Source organism: Porites lutea, chromosome 12, assembly GCF_958299795.1.
Source record: "Porites lutea chromosome 12, jaPorLute2.1, whole genome shotgun sequence".
Classification (NCBI taxonomy): domain Eukaryota; kingdom Metazoa; phylum Cnidaria; class Anthozoa; order Scleractinia; family Poritidae; genus Porites; species Porites lutea.
The window spans coordinates 5034324-5049957 of record NC_133212.1 but is presented as its reverse complement, the minus strand read 5'-3'; the positions used below and the strand labels follow the sequence as shown (position 1 = coordinate 5049957).

General features: G+C 39.1%; 2 protein-coding genes across 2 annotated transcripts in view; both read right to left on the bottom strand.

Annotated features, from left to right (window-relative positions):
* The window catches only part of LOC140922071 (methylcrotonoyl-CoA carboxylase beta chain, mitochondrial-like), an 18852-nt gene extending 3218 nt beyond the window's left edge, over positions 1-15634 (bottom strand). Inside the window, exons 1-13 of the mRNA XM_073372095.1 lie at positions 15020-15634; positions 14198-14272; positions 13592-13711; positions 13082-13140; positions 12560-12666; positions 11553-11632; positions 9368-9459; positions 8489-8546; positions 3563-3718; positions 2834-2890; positions 1690-1788; positions 1251-1318; positions 168-249 (exon numbers count right to left, since the gene is read on the bottom strand). Of these exons, the coding sequence (XP_073228196.1) occupies positions 168-249; positions 1251-1318; positions 1690-1788; positions 2834-2890; positions 3563-3718; positions 8489-8546; positions 9368-9459; positions 11553-11632; positions 12560-12666; positions 13082-13140; positions 13592-13711; positions 14198-14272; positions 15020-15595 (1629 nt within the window). The 5' untranslated portion in view covers positions 15596-15634. The remainder of the gene's footprint in view (positions 1-167; positions 250-1250; positions 1319-1689; positions 1789-2833; positions 2891-3562; positions 3719-8488; positions 8547-9367; positions 9460-11552; positions 11633-12559; positions 12667-13081; positions 13141-13591; positions 13712-14197; positions 14273-15019) is intronic.
* On the bottom strand, positions 6393-7622 carry LOC140921777 (alpha-1A adrenergic receptor-like). The gene has a single exon (XM_073371778.1). It carries the CDS (start codon positions 7435-7437, stop codon positions 6412-6414), a length of 1026 nt encoding a protein of 341 aa, XP_073227879.1. The 5' UTR covers positions 7438-7622; the 3' UTR covers positions 6393-6411.

Below are 15634 nucleotides of genomic sequence, written 5' to 3'. Positions count from 1 at the left end.
TCGTTAGTTCGTAGCAAATCTTGGCAAAGTAAGGAAACAGAAGGCGAACTTCCAAATGTTATTGAAATACATGACTAATCTCTTGCCATGACAGAAGTCCGCTGAGTAATGTTTGTGATCCTTGCATAAATCTTCCCCTCATACAAAGAATTAGTAGTTGTTCTTACCTTCCTCGTGTCTTGAGGCAGAATAACTCCATCATCCCATAATCGGCTTGATCCGTAGTAGGCATTTGATTCCCTCTCAAATCTAATTATTGGAAGGAATTCTTCAGTAAATAGTTTAGGAAACTTAAGAAAATACTTAAGAAACAAGCAATCACCACTTCACCGACACCTTACCTATATACAGCACAGATATGCATCACCGTTACCTTAAGTTACAGATACCTACTGATATTACCACCGACAATTTACCGATATATCAATACACCTTACCGAGAAACATCACCGACGCCTTACCAATGTAAATCACCGACACCTTACCAATATACACCACCGACACCTTACCGATGTACATCACTGCACCTTACCGATATACAGCACAGATATAGATCACCGTTACCTTAAGTTACAGATTTCTACTGATATTACCACCGACAACTTACCGATATATCAATACACCTTACCGATAAACATCACCGACGCCTTACCAATATACACCACCGACACCTTACCGATATACATCACTACGCGTTACCGATATACATCACTACACCTTACCGATAGACATAACCGACGCCTTACCTATATACATCACCGACACCTTACCGATATACATCACCGACACCTTACCGGTATACATCACCGACACCTTACCGATATACATCACCGATACACATCGCCGACGCCTTATCGATATACATCACCGACACCTTACCGATACACATCACCGACAACCTTATCGATATACATCACCGACACATTACTGATATACACCACCGAAACCTTACCGAATATACACCAACGAAACCTTACCGCTATACATCACCGACACTAACGATATACACCAACGAACCTTACCGATACACTCCACACCTTACCGACATACATCACCGAAACCTTACTAAATATAAGTGATATGTATCACCGATATCTTACCGATATATATCACCAAAACCTTTACCACCGTGAAGGGATCAAGAATTGTGGCTGCTTAACAGACATTTGGCAGGTTCTTGTTACTTTTTATCCAATGGATCAAATTCACGGCTGACAATTTACGGTAATATACACAAGAGCCAATCTTACTTCTTAAGTAACTTGTCTTTTAATGCTTGACGTTTCTCCTCGTCCGCTTGATCATTTTCAACTCCGTTCTACAGAAAACAAAATCAACAGAAACTTGAGTTTTAAATTCCCCATCCCTCCCGTCAGAAAAGTTTTTATTCCAAGTTTAATTTTATCTAGTCGACTACAGTTTACATGTTGTAACCGAGAAAATTTAAGAAAAAGTAAGCGCAGATAGGACGAAGTGATACCGCCTTTTTTGCCCTAAATGTTAGGCGCGTCTCTCTTTGTCTAATAAAAGTTTAAGAGATTTGATTGAGCTTCAAGCCCTGAATTAGTCAGTGTTCCAGTACTACCGAGATAGCTTTGGGTCATCGAATCAAAGGCCCTAAGCACAGATAAACGTGTTCAATCCAACCTTTTTACGCCTCCCTCCTTCTGTACTGCAAGCATACATTACCTCGGCAACGCAAATGTCCACCATGTTTTCCGCTGTATCCATAGCAACCTGAGCAGTGGGCCAGGTGAAGAGGAAGCGAGGCTCAAACGAACGTCCACACTGAAAAGAAAGTTTGTTTAAAGTTAATTTATCTGAAAGGTGGTCTAAATGGTCGTATCTTTCTTTAAAACCCGTATTTGACGGACAAGTCTGTTAAAGGTCTTGGGTGATAATGCAGATAGTTCCCAGATTCTGTCATAGTACTTCTTTGTTAACTAAACTTTACTGGTTAAACATGAAACACAGGATTGACTTTAATATTATTCTTATCACGTACAAGGCCATTCATGGTGCAGCTCCGCGATATATCAGTGATCTTGTTTCACTCAAACCGAATTCTAAATACGGACTGAGATCCAATGACACACTATAGACCAGTTTCTTAGTGACGAGCTATTAATACATTCTTTTATAAGTATGATAATTAGCCTTTCTGACCTCGTTTGAAAGTAAGAATGATTTTAACAAGACTAAATTTTATCTAAGAGTAGAGGCGCACTTGTAGCCCTGTATTTAAATTCTATCTTTTTTTACTGATACAAGATTTCAAAATGTAGTTGATTGTTTAGTCGTAATTTTTCTTTGTCTTTGCTTTTAAGCAATATAAATATCTCTATCGAAACAGAACATGCTTCCAAGAGAACATTTTATAATTAAGTGACCGTTGCACGAATAGCTCATTTTACAGTTACAGTTGGGGCCTGTTTACATGAAGGTGGGGTACCCCAGGTAGGTGAGGTAACATGAAGCGGGTCACCCCACCTAACATGTAAACGTGATCAAATTAAAAGGAGAGATTATATGGACAGGCGGGTTACCTCACCTACCTGGGGTCCCCCACCTCCATGTAACCAGGCCCTTGGAAACGAGGCTAGAGTTGACCTTGTTTTGATACAACTCTGCTTGCTTTATTATGTAAATCATGTTTTTGTTATTCTAAATAGTATTTTTTAAGCGAAATTTACATCAGAAAAGGAAGGAAGTCTGTATCAAAACAAGGTCACCCTCAGCCTTACGTTCACTCAAAGGCTAGGGCACCAAACCCTATTCAGACACTCCAGGAAGAAACAAGACACTATTGCTAAACGCTTTTCCTTAGTCTTACCATCGCATAATTATTCGGTCCATAGCTGCCTTTCATAATCACACAAATTTTTGGAACCTATAGACAAGGAAAAATAAAAATATAAAAAGAAAAAGTTAACCCTCACTGGATATAAAAAGAGCAACTCAACAGGAAACCGTGCAAAGAAAGTTCAGTAATTAGTTGCAAAAGGGAGAAGTCGTTATTAAGAACTAGAGCAAAGAAAAAACAATGGAAAAATCTACTGGGAAAAGCTTCTGAAAAAATGGCGTCGAAAATTACCTACAAATTGCAGAAGAAAACACAAGTAAAGTAGTACCTAATGAGTAACTCTCAAACTGAAATTCAAAGCGGCTGAATATAAAACAGTAAGGGAAAAGTTAAGAGGTCGGGGTTCACGAATCCGTTTATCTGAAGGCAGGTCAATTCGCTAGTTGGGACCTTACGCAAGAGAAGAGTTGTTGGTGCAGTTTCTGCCCAATTAATGCATGAACAGGCTATCATTTTCAATAAATGGAAGGGCAGCTCACTGAGGTGCAGGAGGAGGTCATCATTACGAATAATAACCTACTGTTCCACTTTTAGTGCCCACAATAATAACCTACTGGTTCTTAAACAACGGAAAGGTGCATTGAATCGGATAATACCCTCGCCCCTTGGCCTTATTAACAATAATAACCTCACGCTACGCACTCGGTGATTATTTTTGTTTCCGAGGCTCTGGCATTATCGTATATATAGTACAAATACCTGGGCGCAGGCGACCGCTGACATCATCTTAGCTTGATCTTTAATCAAGCAGGCGCGTTTCTCTACTGTTAAGTCAGCCGAAGACTGGGGTACAATGTTTTGAAGGAATACAAGTGGAATATTTCGCTGACAACACAACTCCACAAAATGAGCTCCCTTTAAGAGATATAAAAACACTATATTTTAGTAACTCTAGAGGGTTAAGTTGTTCTTTTAAAAGAGAAGAGAATCACAACAGATGTAGTAAGGTGAAAGTGTGCTCCAGCCAACGGGGCGTCCAGCTGGCCAGGACTTATCTCCGTTTTCGTTTCAACGAGCCATTCGAGGACAATATGACGAACATATTAGGGACCTTACGAGCCGACAACGGTGACGCTAATGAAAACGTTGCAGAAAAATCGATTTTCCACCCCTTCAAACTTTTTCGCGATTATTTCAATTCCTACAGTTATTAAAAAGAAGGAAAATTTGATTGGAGCTGAAGAGAGGGGAACGCGTTCGAAGCGTCAGACAGAGATGTAAGAATTTATCTTCTTGCCGTTCCTGTTTTCAAGTTAACTTAAGATTTAGTCCTTTCACGTCGTAATTGTGCAAGAGCGAAAAAAAAATTTACAAAAAAGCGCGATGCACGCGAATAATAACCCGCGTTCGATATATTAAAATTCTAACATGACTCCGAGGCTTTCTGGTCATATTTCTATATTTGGTTGGGTTTTCATTGTGCTTAAGTCTCTTCTGGGAACTGCGAGACAATGGAATCATTGTAATAGGCCATTTCCGAGTTCCCCCGGGCCTCTGTTTCAAAACGAGGTTGAGTGCTCAGCCTTTGATATGGAAATGATTTTTCATTCTCATGCAAATAAAACTCATTTTCACAAGAAAGGTTGTGCACCTAGCCTCATTTTGAAAGAGAGCGTTTTTGGAACTTGGAAGTGGCCTATTTTGACCCTAAAACGTCGAATTCAAGTTAGAATGATAAAATATCGAATGGAGGCTATTGTTGTTTTGCTTCCCAAATCTATTGTGTTCTGATCGTTCCCTCCGCTGTAACCGTCGTAGTATCCTAAGGTCCCTAGTCCTTAGGCACTACGTTTTTTAAAAGGGTTCCTTGGAACAACTTAAAAGGCAGGAAAGAATTTCTAGGGGTGAGGGAAGTTGAGGGTCAATATAGCAAAACGGAAAGATTTTCTTTGTCAAAGGCGAAGCCGATAACACTTTTTTTAACTTAAAAATGTACTCAGCTGTTATAGGAGACATTTGCGACACTTGATTATGTCATTTTAAGGCAGTCCATGATTAAAAGTGTCAAATAACACACACAGTGTATGTTTATTTAAATTTCATTTTCTCTAGATAGGATAAGACCTACCAACTTATAATTGAAAATTTAAAAAAACACCTTAGCTAATAACAATTTCGCCTTCAATAATGCAAAATTCTGGCAATTAAAAGCGGCTGACAATAAAAAGCTAGCCTCTGGATATATACTAGTTCACATGCTAATTTTAAACTTCAAATATACATGTATATATTTGCATTTTCCATCAACCTTTAATACATATCTTCGCGCCTTCAAGGTAAGGCCTTTATGAGGCCTTATTTGATCCGTTTCGACTCAGCATAAAACTCTGTATTTTAAATACGAGTTGTAGCGTTCGTCCCCGATATAAAGAAAAAATTATTTTGCAGCGTTAAGTAAACAGAAAAAAAAGAAACTGGTCCACTACAATAAAAACTACTAGTTTTTGCTTCAAGATAGTAAGGATCCTAATAACCCCTCCACGCCCCGAAAAAGAAAACTTAAAAACAAGCTCGCTAGGCTAAGACTAGTGCCACTGCTGCGAAAGGTCAACTGGAAATGTTATCTTATTTAAAAAAAATAAATAAGTCCCCAGATAAAAGAGGAGTGTACTAAACACGAACTGCAAGTTAAACGAGGAACTTCAACAGCTCATGTTGTATGTTGTACATAAATGATCCGGTTTTATCACTTGCTTCGAAGGAATATAAATATATTTATTTTATTATGAATTATTTGTCCAGTGTATTCAAACCCATGCACACGAGTACAAATGCAATCAACAGGGAAGCCTCCCGTTTCAGAAATCTATTTGCTCGTCGCATGCGATTTCATCTTTAGAATCTCACACCGGAGCTCTGTTAGCAGTTTTTAGGCTTACTAAGAAATTCTAGCACGCGATAGTTTAATTTTCCACAACAAAGTTGTTACTTGGAACGTTTGAACTGCATATGAAATTTGTTGATAAGTTTTGCCTGTTGCTGCTTTTCATTTTGCATAAACACCACACCGCGAGATCTTTCCGGAATTAACGAGGACGCCGACGACAACGAGAACAGCAAAAAAGCAAAACGTTACATAACCAAAACAACAACTTTGCAAGTGCATCACGCCTCATGTACATCATCCTTTTTTGAACATTTCTTTGACGTCGTTGCACGACTGTGAAGTGAAAATGCCTAGTTTCACTTCCGTAGCGTGTAGCAGCTGCTCGGAAGAGAAGTCACCAATGGTGCCTAACCCTGACCCCAAACAATACTGAAACAATTGAAAGAATGACAGGTCATTGTTTTCTGCGACCAACCAGGGGAGACCTTACAAGCAGCTCCTACACAACTGCTTCTTGTGGAGGACGTGCCACAAGACAACGACTTCTTGTTTTTCCGAAATTTGATACTGTCCTTTAGGAACCAACTCCAGAAAAATTTGCCAACATTTGACAAAAGGAACGAGATGGAATAAACGCGAAGTCGCTCTTAAAGTGACGTTTTCGTAGCCGTCTTCGTCTTTGTTGCTTAAGCTCCCTAAATTATCATGATCTACGCCCGGCCTAACTAAAATATCCTGATACAATTACTAGCATGTTCCGCACTTCTCTTCGAAGATCCCTCATTAAAACACAATACAAAAATGGGTTCACTGACGAGTTTATAAACACCAAAGACATGGTTAAGTTAAAAGCAGTTTCTACAGTCGTGCTACGAGCCATGAAGGTCGAAACCAAAAGTACACAAGTAAAAGGCAACACACAAATAAGGAAGACAATATAAATCAAAAACATATTTTTTGCTGACTTTTTGTACCCCGGCATCATTTCATCTGACTGTTTTTCTTTGTTCGGCGTTTGGTCTTGAGTTTTGGTATCTTGACGAGGTGGTGTGTCATCTTGCCAGGAGGCAGAAGTCAGGTTGAAAACTGCAACGGCTTGTTGCTGAATCTTTCGACGATGTCTTCGGACCGTAAACAATATATTGGTATATGCGAACAGAGTAGCTATTAGAAACAGCACGAAGCCGGTGGCGGATATGCTATAGTATGCTTTTAAGCTGAAAAGCCATGAAACGTTACCAGACGCACTTAAAATCCATGTGGAAACCACAGCGATCTTGACTCTGTTAACGGTAACAAGTTCGTTGTATCTAAGATGTAGATGAAGACCTAGATAGCGATCAACGCTTAGCAAAGTCATAGTCAAGAACGAAACTCCAGATAGCTGATTAGAAGCAAGGACAAAGGCTACACCAGCCGCGCAGTTAAGATTGGAGTTTTCAGCAATACCAGCTATCTTGTAAACGACGTACAAAGGTTGCGCTAACAGTCCTACTCCGAAGTCTGATACAGCCAAACCGAAAAGGAGAAAAAATGTGGGAGAACGGAGACGTGGCCTTAGCAGAATTGTCGCCATTATCAGCGTATTTGTCAGGATTGCTACGCAAGAGAAAACACCGTTAATTACAGAGTTTATAAGGTAGACTTTATCCATGGTTCCTCGAGACTCGTTAAGAAATCTCTCCAAGAGAGAACAAGAAAATTGCGAATCACCTCGCGTTGCGTTCTCTAGTGCACTCGTGTTCATCTTTACCTACAAGAGTTTCTTGACCTCGACGACTTTCCGCTAATCGAAAACGTTGATGTTCACAACTGAAAAAATTTATCATAACCTTCTGCCTCTCTTGGTTGATTGCTCTTTACAGCTGTCGTACTAAGTGGTAACAAAACACCAGGGGCTTATAATAATTATTGCAACCCTCTAATAGTCTTCTGCTTGATATCAATTATGATTAGCAGGCTTAATCACGATTTAAAATGCAATTTACAGAGGACGATATTAAAGTTTTGACTTATTAGGTGTATTTCCGTTGTATTTACTCTCTTAAAAATTAATGTACTTTTCCCTTTTAACGAAATTCGTCTTACTTTGAATGTGACAATGGAACGAAACATCTTGAAGTTTTTTTTAACAAATTCATACATGCAACTTTAAACCTGTTCACTGCGATAACTGGAATCTTTTGGTACACACCGCTTTCCCTGTGTATCAAAATACACAGTTCAACAGCCATTCCCAATCAATTCGTTTTTTAAAACACGAACAATACCATCTGAAAAGGCTATTAATGAGGTTTAATTTGGATGGTCACACCACAAGATTTTGTCGAAAGACACACGAGTAAGAACTTAGTTGTCTTTGGCCAAAAAAATTGAATGTAAGTTGAATGTATAGAGTGTAACGTAACGTCACGTCACCATTTTAGTGTTCCAAAACAATGAAACAGCGGCCATGTTGATAGTCTGCTACACAGCCGTTTTTAGTGTCGTCACGCAACGCTCCTCCCCACAAATTTTTCTATTGGGGAGGAGCGTTGCGTGACGACTCTAAAAACGGCTGTGTAGCAGACTACCATGTTGATGTTGTTGAACCTTTTTCCTCTGGATATATCGGTATTATTTTGCTCAAACAAATTTACAAAGCGGCTGGCTACGTGAGTGAAAACGCAAAAAACTACTAGCCTCAGAATTTACAACGGCCATAGGGAACTAACACGACAACATCATCAGATTTCCTCTTTTTCAATGAAAGCATAAAAAAGTGCCACGTAATCGGAAGGAAGGCCACAATTCCTTACCTTTAACGAAGCTTTCGAAGTTAGAGCACCATTGTTAGCGACAATTCCCACCAAATACCTAAAGTAAAGAACAAATCATGTAATTCAGAAGTAACGCCAAGGTACGCTTAACAATAATTACCCGCGCTAATAGTATCTTACCTATAAATTTCATATATAACGCGCACTCTGATTGGCTGAAAAAGCGTGTTTTATGGGAGTAGAGATCACGGCGCTAAAGCTGTCACGCAATCTGCTAATAATTTGTTTTAAAAATTGGAAAGTAATGCGCGGAGAATTTAATGGATTCTCTATTTACTATTCTGTTGTAAAGCACTTAGGAAGCAGCTAGAGCAATCAAGAAGAAGGCGGAAACAATCGACTACGTCTCGTGTTTCCCCTACACTTCATTTGGGCTCTAGCTGCTTCTTGCTGCTTTACGACAAAACAGAGTACAGACAAGGTTTTTTTATTTGTTAAACAACCCGACGCTACAACTGTTTATAAGTTGGTGTTACAACAAAGGTATCCAACCAAAGCCAAATGAATATCGATGGTATATTGCTTAAAACTTCCTGATTCGATCAGCGCCAGCTGGTTATGAAGAAAAGGCCGACGGAAGTAAGCCAATCAGAAGCGGCGAAATATTTTGAATGAATAATGAATGACTTAAGACCCACGTGCATCATGCGTGTCTCCAGATTGTGATCGTCCCGATCACCTGGATCGCCATTCTTGAGACATCTCGAGTGATCGAGACGTTATTGTGGAAGCCAGTTTTATAAAAGAGCTTCCCTGGCGATAGCCTGTGAATGCAGCCATCTCTCTTTGCTTAGTTCTTGCCAGCAGAGAAGGTTGTATTCCCAGGTTATCCTGGCGAGAAAAAGGGCCAAAACGTACCCATATATATGCGCAAATCCTGTTATAAGTGTTGATCCAAACTTAGTCTTAAATTCTTGAAACTGACTGCCATCCACCAGACGTGCTAACACCTATAAAATAAACAAAAGTCATAAGATGCGTTCCTTACACACCACATGAAATAAAACTTCTAAAACAACGAACAAACTAGCGACATGCTCCTTTCGCAAGAATTGCTTCATTTAAGGGAGGCTTACCGGTCGTTTCGCAAGAAAGTTGTTTCGCTACAAAATGAAGTCGATTCGCTGCATAGAATTCTGCTTTTTTTGTTTTGCTTTCTTGGGTTTTTTTTGGTGGCGGGGGGGGGGGGGGGTGGGGTCGATGTGAAAAGGAAAGAAATTGGGGTAGAAAAGGTGAACTAACTGGTATTTGCCTACTAATTATTATTACTACCGGTTAGAGAGCTTCAAACCTCTTTTCACCAGAAAGCCCTTCCAAAACAATTTTTTCTAAAAAAAAAACAACAACAAAAACATGGCCACTTTTGTCTGCTCCATACTCCGTAAGCTTTCGTAGTCGTGCAGTGACGGCAAAGAAAGCATGGTCATACTTTTGCAAACCTTTTCCTCTCTTAACGTTCGTGTTGCTTTCCCAGTTGCACATCGTAAAATACTAGGGACAGAGGTTACTAGACAGTGAGTTCGCGCTTTTACAACCGTTTCACCGCTGTCTCTCCAAATGTAGGCCTATTGGACAGAAGTTGAATCTTCACGGACCGTAAGAAAGTTTAGAAAAAGAAAGAGAAAATCTGCGCCTTCTAGTTGCGTCTACCATACAACGTGAATTTAGGAAATTTCACGTTGCGCCCGTGCCGTGACGATAAAGAAATGTACCAAAAAGGCGTGCTGCACGTGCAGAGTTGCTGATTTGCAAACCAATCTACTGCTTGTTTGACATTTTCCTGGCCGAGACGCCTTCGTGCTTGCTTGAGCCATGCCACATCATTTTTGGGCCATGCGGTTTTTTCTTCAAATGTCTGTGGGCAGCACAGAACGTGTATATTTTGGCTGTAACACTTGCAACCGGCCTCCAAAGGTAGGAACGGCATGCATGTTGAGTTATTAGTTGTCGTGTAAAATTTCTTCAAGAGAGCGGCTTTATTCAAAGAAAATGGCTTGCATTGATGCAAAGCTCGCTGAAACAGCTTTCCATCGGTCAATAATAACCTCTATTGACCACACATTTTGTCCCCTGAACTCTTGATACTATGTCCAAACTTTCCACGAAAAAACCTGTTATTACGACTCAAGGAAAATACGGCCCAGTAAAGTCTGGGACACGTGTGAATTAAGAATATAGAAATTGCGGTATACGGACGTCTTTCAGCCAAATTCTCGGAAGCTTTTCAAAATATTTGCCCCAAGGTATCTCAAACTCACACAGACGTTTCGGGGCTCCTAAGTCTTGTTTCCACATACATGTACTCTATACTGAAATCAACTGTCCCCATTGTTACAACCTGTTCCATTCCCAGATTTTCACAAGGACAACATATGCAATGGGTTTCTAATTTTTGAGTCTGTGCACAAAATCCTCACTTCTGTATTACGTTAAGATTAATTCTAATAAAACCTCTTCAGCAGACAGTATTTTCACAAGGTACTATTTCAGCTATTTGTTTTCTATACTGCTGTCAACTTTTGAGTCTGTGAATAAAAGAGTAGGGTGTGATCATTAAAATCAAACCTCCTCAGAAGTCATTTCACACGGTACTATTTGTTTGGAATAAATATGTCGTCCTTAATTTTAAGTCTATGGGCGAAATACTATGGTGGGAGTATGGTCGTTTCACTACAAAGTAGTTTCGCTATAAGTCGTTTAGCTGCGCAATGAAGTCGATTCGCTGCCACGTTGTAAAGTCGTTTCCCTAAGTTAACTCGTTATTACCTGTTTGTAGTTCATTCTAAATTGTTTTAAACTGTTTAATACAAAAAGTTGGTTGCAGCGAATCGACTTTATGATGAAGCGAAACGACTTTGTAGCGAAACGACCGTGACCGCTCAAATTAACCCTTTCATTCTTATGTGGTTGTATGAATGTTTGAGTATGTGGTCACTATCCTATATTGTATTACCATTCAAATGAAAACACGTCTTATTTTCATGTTTCTTGAATTTTTACGTCTGCTACTCTCAGGATTAAAAGGATTGACTGACACGCTCACCTGATATATTGGAAATTCCGAGCTTTCATACAAGGCCAAAACTGAGAGATCTTCCAGGTCATACAAAGGAGCACATACATCTGAAAAAAGGACAGCAAGTAAGCATTAAGATAACTAAGTTGAATCTCTAACTGACTTACTAACTTTTACTTAGGCTTGATTAGGTTACTACATGCACATGTAAATGTCTTGACCAAAATAATGACTGGTATACTTGCCTTACTAAACGAATGACTGACTTGACTTCTGATTTGACTTTAACAGGACAATAGAGTAACTGATTTGACTGACAGTGCAATTAACTAACATAAAAAGGTAAAGGCACACACAAGCCAAAGGCCCAAACGGCCGGAGCTTATCGCGGTTTTATTAGCATGAACCACCTAGGAGTATTGCTACTCCCACCTGGACAGGATGCTAGTCCATTGCAGGGTTACCCCCCAGCAGTATGTCGCCAGTACCCATTTATACACCTGGGTGAAGAGAGACAAAGTGGAGTAAAGTTTCTTGCCTAAGGAAACAACACGACAGGCGAGGCTTGAACCCCGGACCTTCAGATCCAGAGTTCGAGGTGTCAATCACTCAGCCACTCACACCTCGACAACTAAATGACATGTTCCAATTGAAAATGACTGACTGAACTCAAAAAAAAGACTCACTGACAGACTTATTAACAGACCAACTTTAGAACAAATTGTACCCATTAGACTGACAACTGACAGACAAACTGAATAAATAAATGAATGAATGACTGGCCAACTGACCAGCTGACCAATCACCATAATTCAACTTGCTGACTGACTGATCGACCAATTACTCACTGACTGTCTGACAGACTAAATGTTATGATTTGCAACAACAATTTATAGCACAACAAAGCTTCACAACATTACTGTGACATTTACTGGTTGCAGCACTGTTCCAAAATTACAACACTGTGCTGAGCTAAAAATTATTGTTACGAATGATCCTGTGTAACATTACCTCAAGAGGCTAACTTTATGTACCTGATGGCCTTATAGACTGATCCCAATTTAAAGTAGCAATGATATTTCTTGTAGTCTCCAGTGCTTCTTCTTCATCCACTGCAAAATGATCTGTACAGCCACTAACGCTGTATATGCACAAGGATTATTAATACAAGTTCACAATAAAATCACCCACTTGACAAACATCTCAGAAAGATAGTATATCACATTATAAAAAAATATGTAAAAAGCCTAAATGTGAAGGCAATTGCAACATTCGGAAGAAATGCAAGGGAAGCAATACAATTCAGTCCCTTCAAAAATAAACAATGACTAGGGGTTTGAGCTTTTGCTGAATTCACTTTGAAAACTGAGCATAGTGGCTATCACTTAGGCCCCAGAGCCAGGAGTAAGTTTTCCCCCATTTTGCTGATGGGCATAAAACCTGGGTAGTTTCAAGTGAAAAAAAAATATATCTGAGAGCTGTATACTTTTTCTTACTGCATTTGCTTGTCAATGAAAAAATAGTTACAGCCCAACATTACATTTTTGTTTACTAACCTAGAATGCATCGTGGCACCACCAAGTTCTTCTGCAGAAACAACTTCACCAGTGGCTGCCTGGATGAAAGTCAACAACAACTATTAACCCTTATAATATTGTAAAAGGAGGAAAAGTAAAAAGGTTGTTAAAGTGCTTATAACCCAAAAATTATAAATAAGAAGAACCATTGTAAAAGAAAAAAATATTTCATATAAACACAGCATTCTTAGTTTAGAGTTGTTTTTGATACATTCAATTTTGGTACACCATTGTAGGAAGGCTCTCTCTTCTTACAGCTGTAAGGACTTTAAACATGAGTAAATAAGTGCAGAGTTCTAAAAATATTTCTTCCAATTCACAAACTGAAATGGCTATACATGTAAGGTAAAACATGACAGTCAGATGCCTTGCAGTTACATACGACACTTAATTAATAATAATAATAATAATAATAATAATAATAATAATAATTATTATTATTATTATTATTATTATTATCATCATTATTATTATTATAATCATTATTACCTTAACTAGAGGTGGACCACCAAGAAATATTGTTCCAATTTTATCAACAATAACAGTTTCGTCAGCCATTGTGGGTACATAGGCTGCACCTGCCGTACATGATCCACATACAAGACAAATCTGCAGACAGATGGAAAATTCAGTATACGATGCACATGGTTTAATGTTCCCATTTGCAAAAAAGACAAAAATCTGGATGGTATCTCACCAGATTCATGCTAAAAATTCATGACTGGCCTTTTTGCTAGACTGTTGGTGAAAAGCATTCTTAAGCCAAAATTGTGCTGGTCTCAAAACAGATATTTATTTAGCCTGAGAAAACAGCCAATATTTCACAATTGTACCATTGATTTCCCCACAAAATGACATCTGTGGAATAAATACAAAAATTCCATACTGATGACTCATCACTACAAAGATCTGGGTAGTACATCCAATTGGCTAAAGCAAATTTTTAACCAATCGGAAGCACTGAAAAAGAGGAGATCTCGGCATGTAAAATAATTATTGTGATGATAAAAAAGGCTAAGAAACATAGTGAAAAACCAGAGCCCTTTTAACAAACTGTATTGATTTACTGGTACTAAAAAATATAACCTCACTTACAATTGGAATTCCTCTCATTGACATCACAGCCTGATTGAAAAATGTTCGTCCACCAGTTTCTGGGAAAAGATCAGCCTGTTTTAAGACAGATTCATTCAGTTAGGTTAGTTAATGCAATCTGCTGGCTGATCTGCTGTGAGAGATATTCTACATGTATACTATGACACAGCTTTTATTTTCATGAAAACTGGGACTGTATTTTGGACTGGAAAAATGGGCTGTTTCTAGGTGTTGTGGAAACTATTGTTGGTTAGCTGTTCTTTGGTGGTGTCTCGGTATTGCTCACCGTTTTGTTGATCTTTTGTATCATGCTATTTGGTGACTTTACCTATCTGCAACACCAAGCAACTACAGAGGAATGGGATCTCTTTCGCTGGGACTGGAGAGAGAGTCACTTAGAAATTTCTTTAACTGGGACTATGATTTGTGAATACAAACTAATATTTCCCCTAAAAATTATGTTCAAACTTTGGATGGGGCAATTTTCAAGTAAGGAAATAAAATTTGTACTGCTCTTGGGAAGGGGATGTTCCTTTCTTTTTATCCAGCCCCCCATACCCCCTCCCCCCCTCCCCCACCCCCTCTAAGGTAGACAGGTTTTTGAACAGGCAAAGTTTTGATTTTTTCTTCAAACAAGCCAACAAAATTTTGACTCTTCGGACAAATCTTTCAAGCAAAAAGGAACCTTTTGGATTTCATTTTCAAAAGCGGGCCAAACAAAAATTTGAGCATTCAGATTCCGTCATCTTTAAGTGAGAGGGGGCAGTGCCTCGACAGACACGAAAGAATATTTATTAGGAACGTTTTTTATTGTAACCTTACCTGTAAAGGTAGGAAGCCTCCACCAGAGTCTATAAGAAATATACAAGGAAGTTTGTTGGTTTCAGCAATCTCCTGTGCCCGTAGCTGCTTCATCACAGTTATGGGATAAACAGTTCCACCTTTAACAGTCGCATCATTTGCTATAATCATACACAGTTGCCCGGACACTTGCCCAACCCCTGTCACAACCCCAGCACTCGGCACATCACCATACTCAAGATCAAACCCTGCAAACTGCGACAACTCAAGGAAATCTGTGCCATCATCTAGTAGTTTACTAAGCCTGTCTCTAACTAGGAGTTTTTTGTTCCGTTTGACGTGCCTTTCGATAGCTTTTTCACCGCCTCCTTGCAGCGCTAAGTTAGTAAACTCTTCGAAAGACTTGTGCATTTTTTCTCTGCCTGGAAGTCTTGAAAGAAATCCTGGACTGTTCCTATCAATGGAGCCATCAAGGACTTTAAAGCTAGTTTTACCAGAAGCTACTCTTATTCCTACAGTTTTAGTGAACTGGGAAACGATTAGTCTAGCTGGTAATCCACGTACATGAGAAATTCCATTGCAAAAAGTGTAAGGCATTTTTGACACGTTGATAGATAATCTTCCTTCAATTCCGCA

Coding starts and splice junctions, on each gene's coding strand:
- LOC140921777 (XM_073371778.1), bottom strand. CDS start 7,437: ATGAACACGAGTGCACTAGAGAACGCAACGCGAGGTGATTCGCAATTT.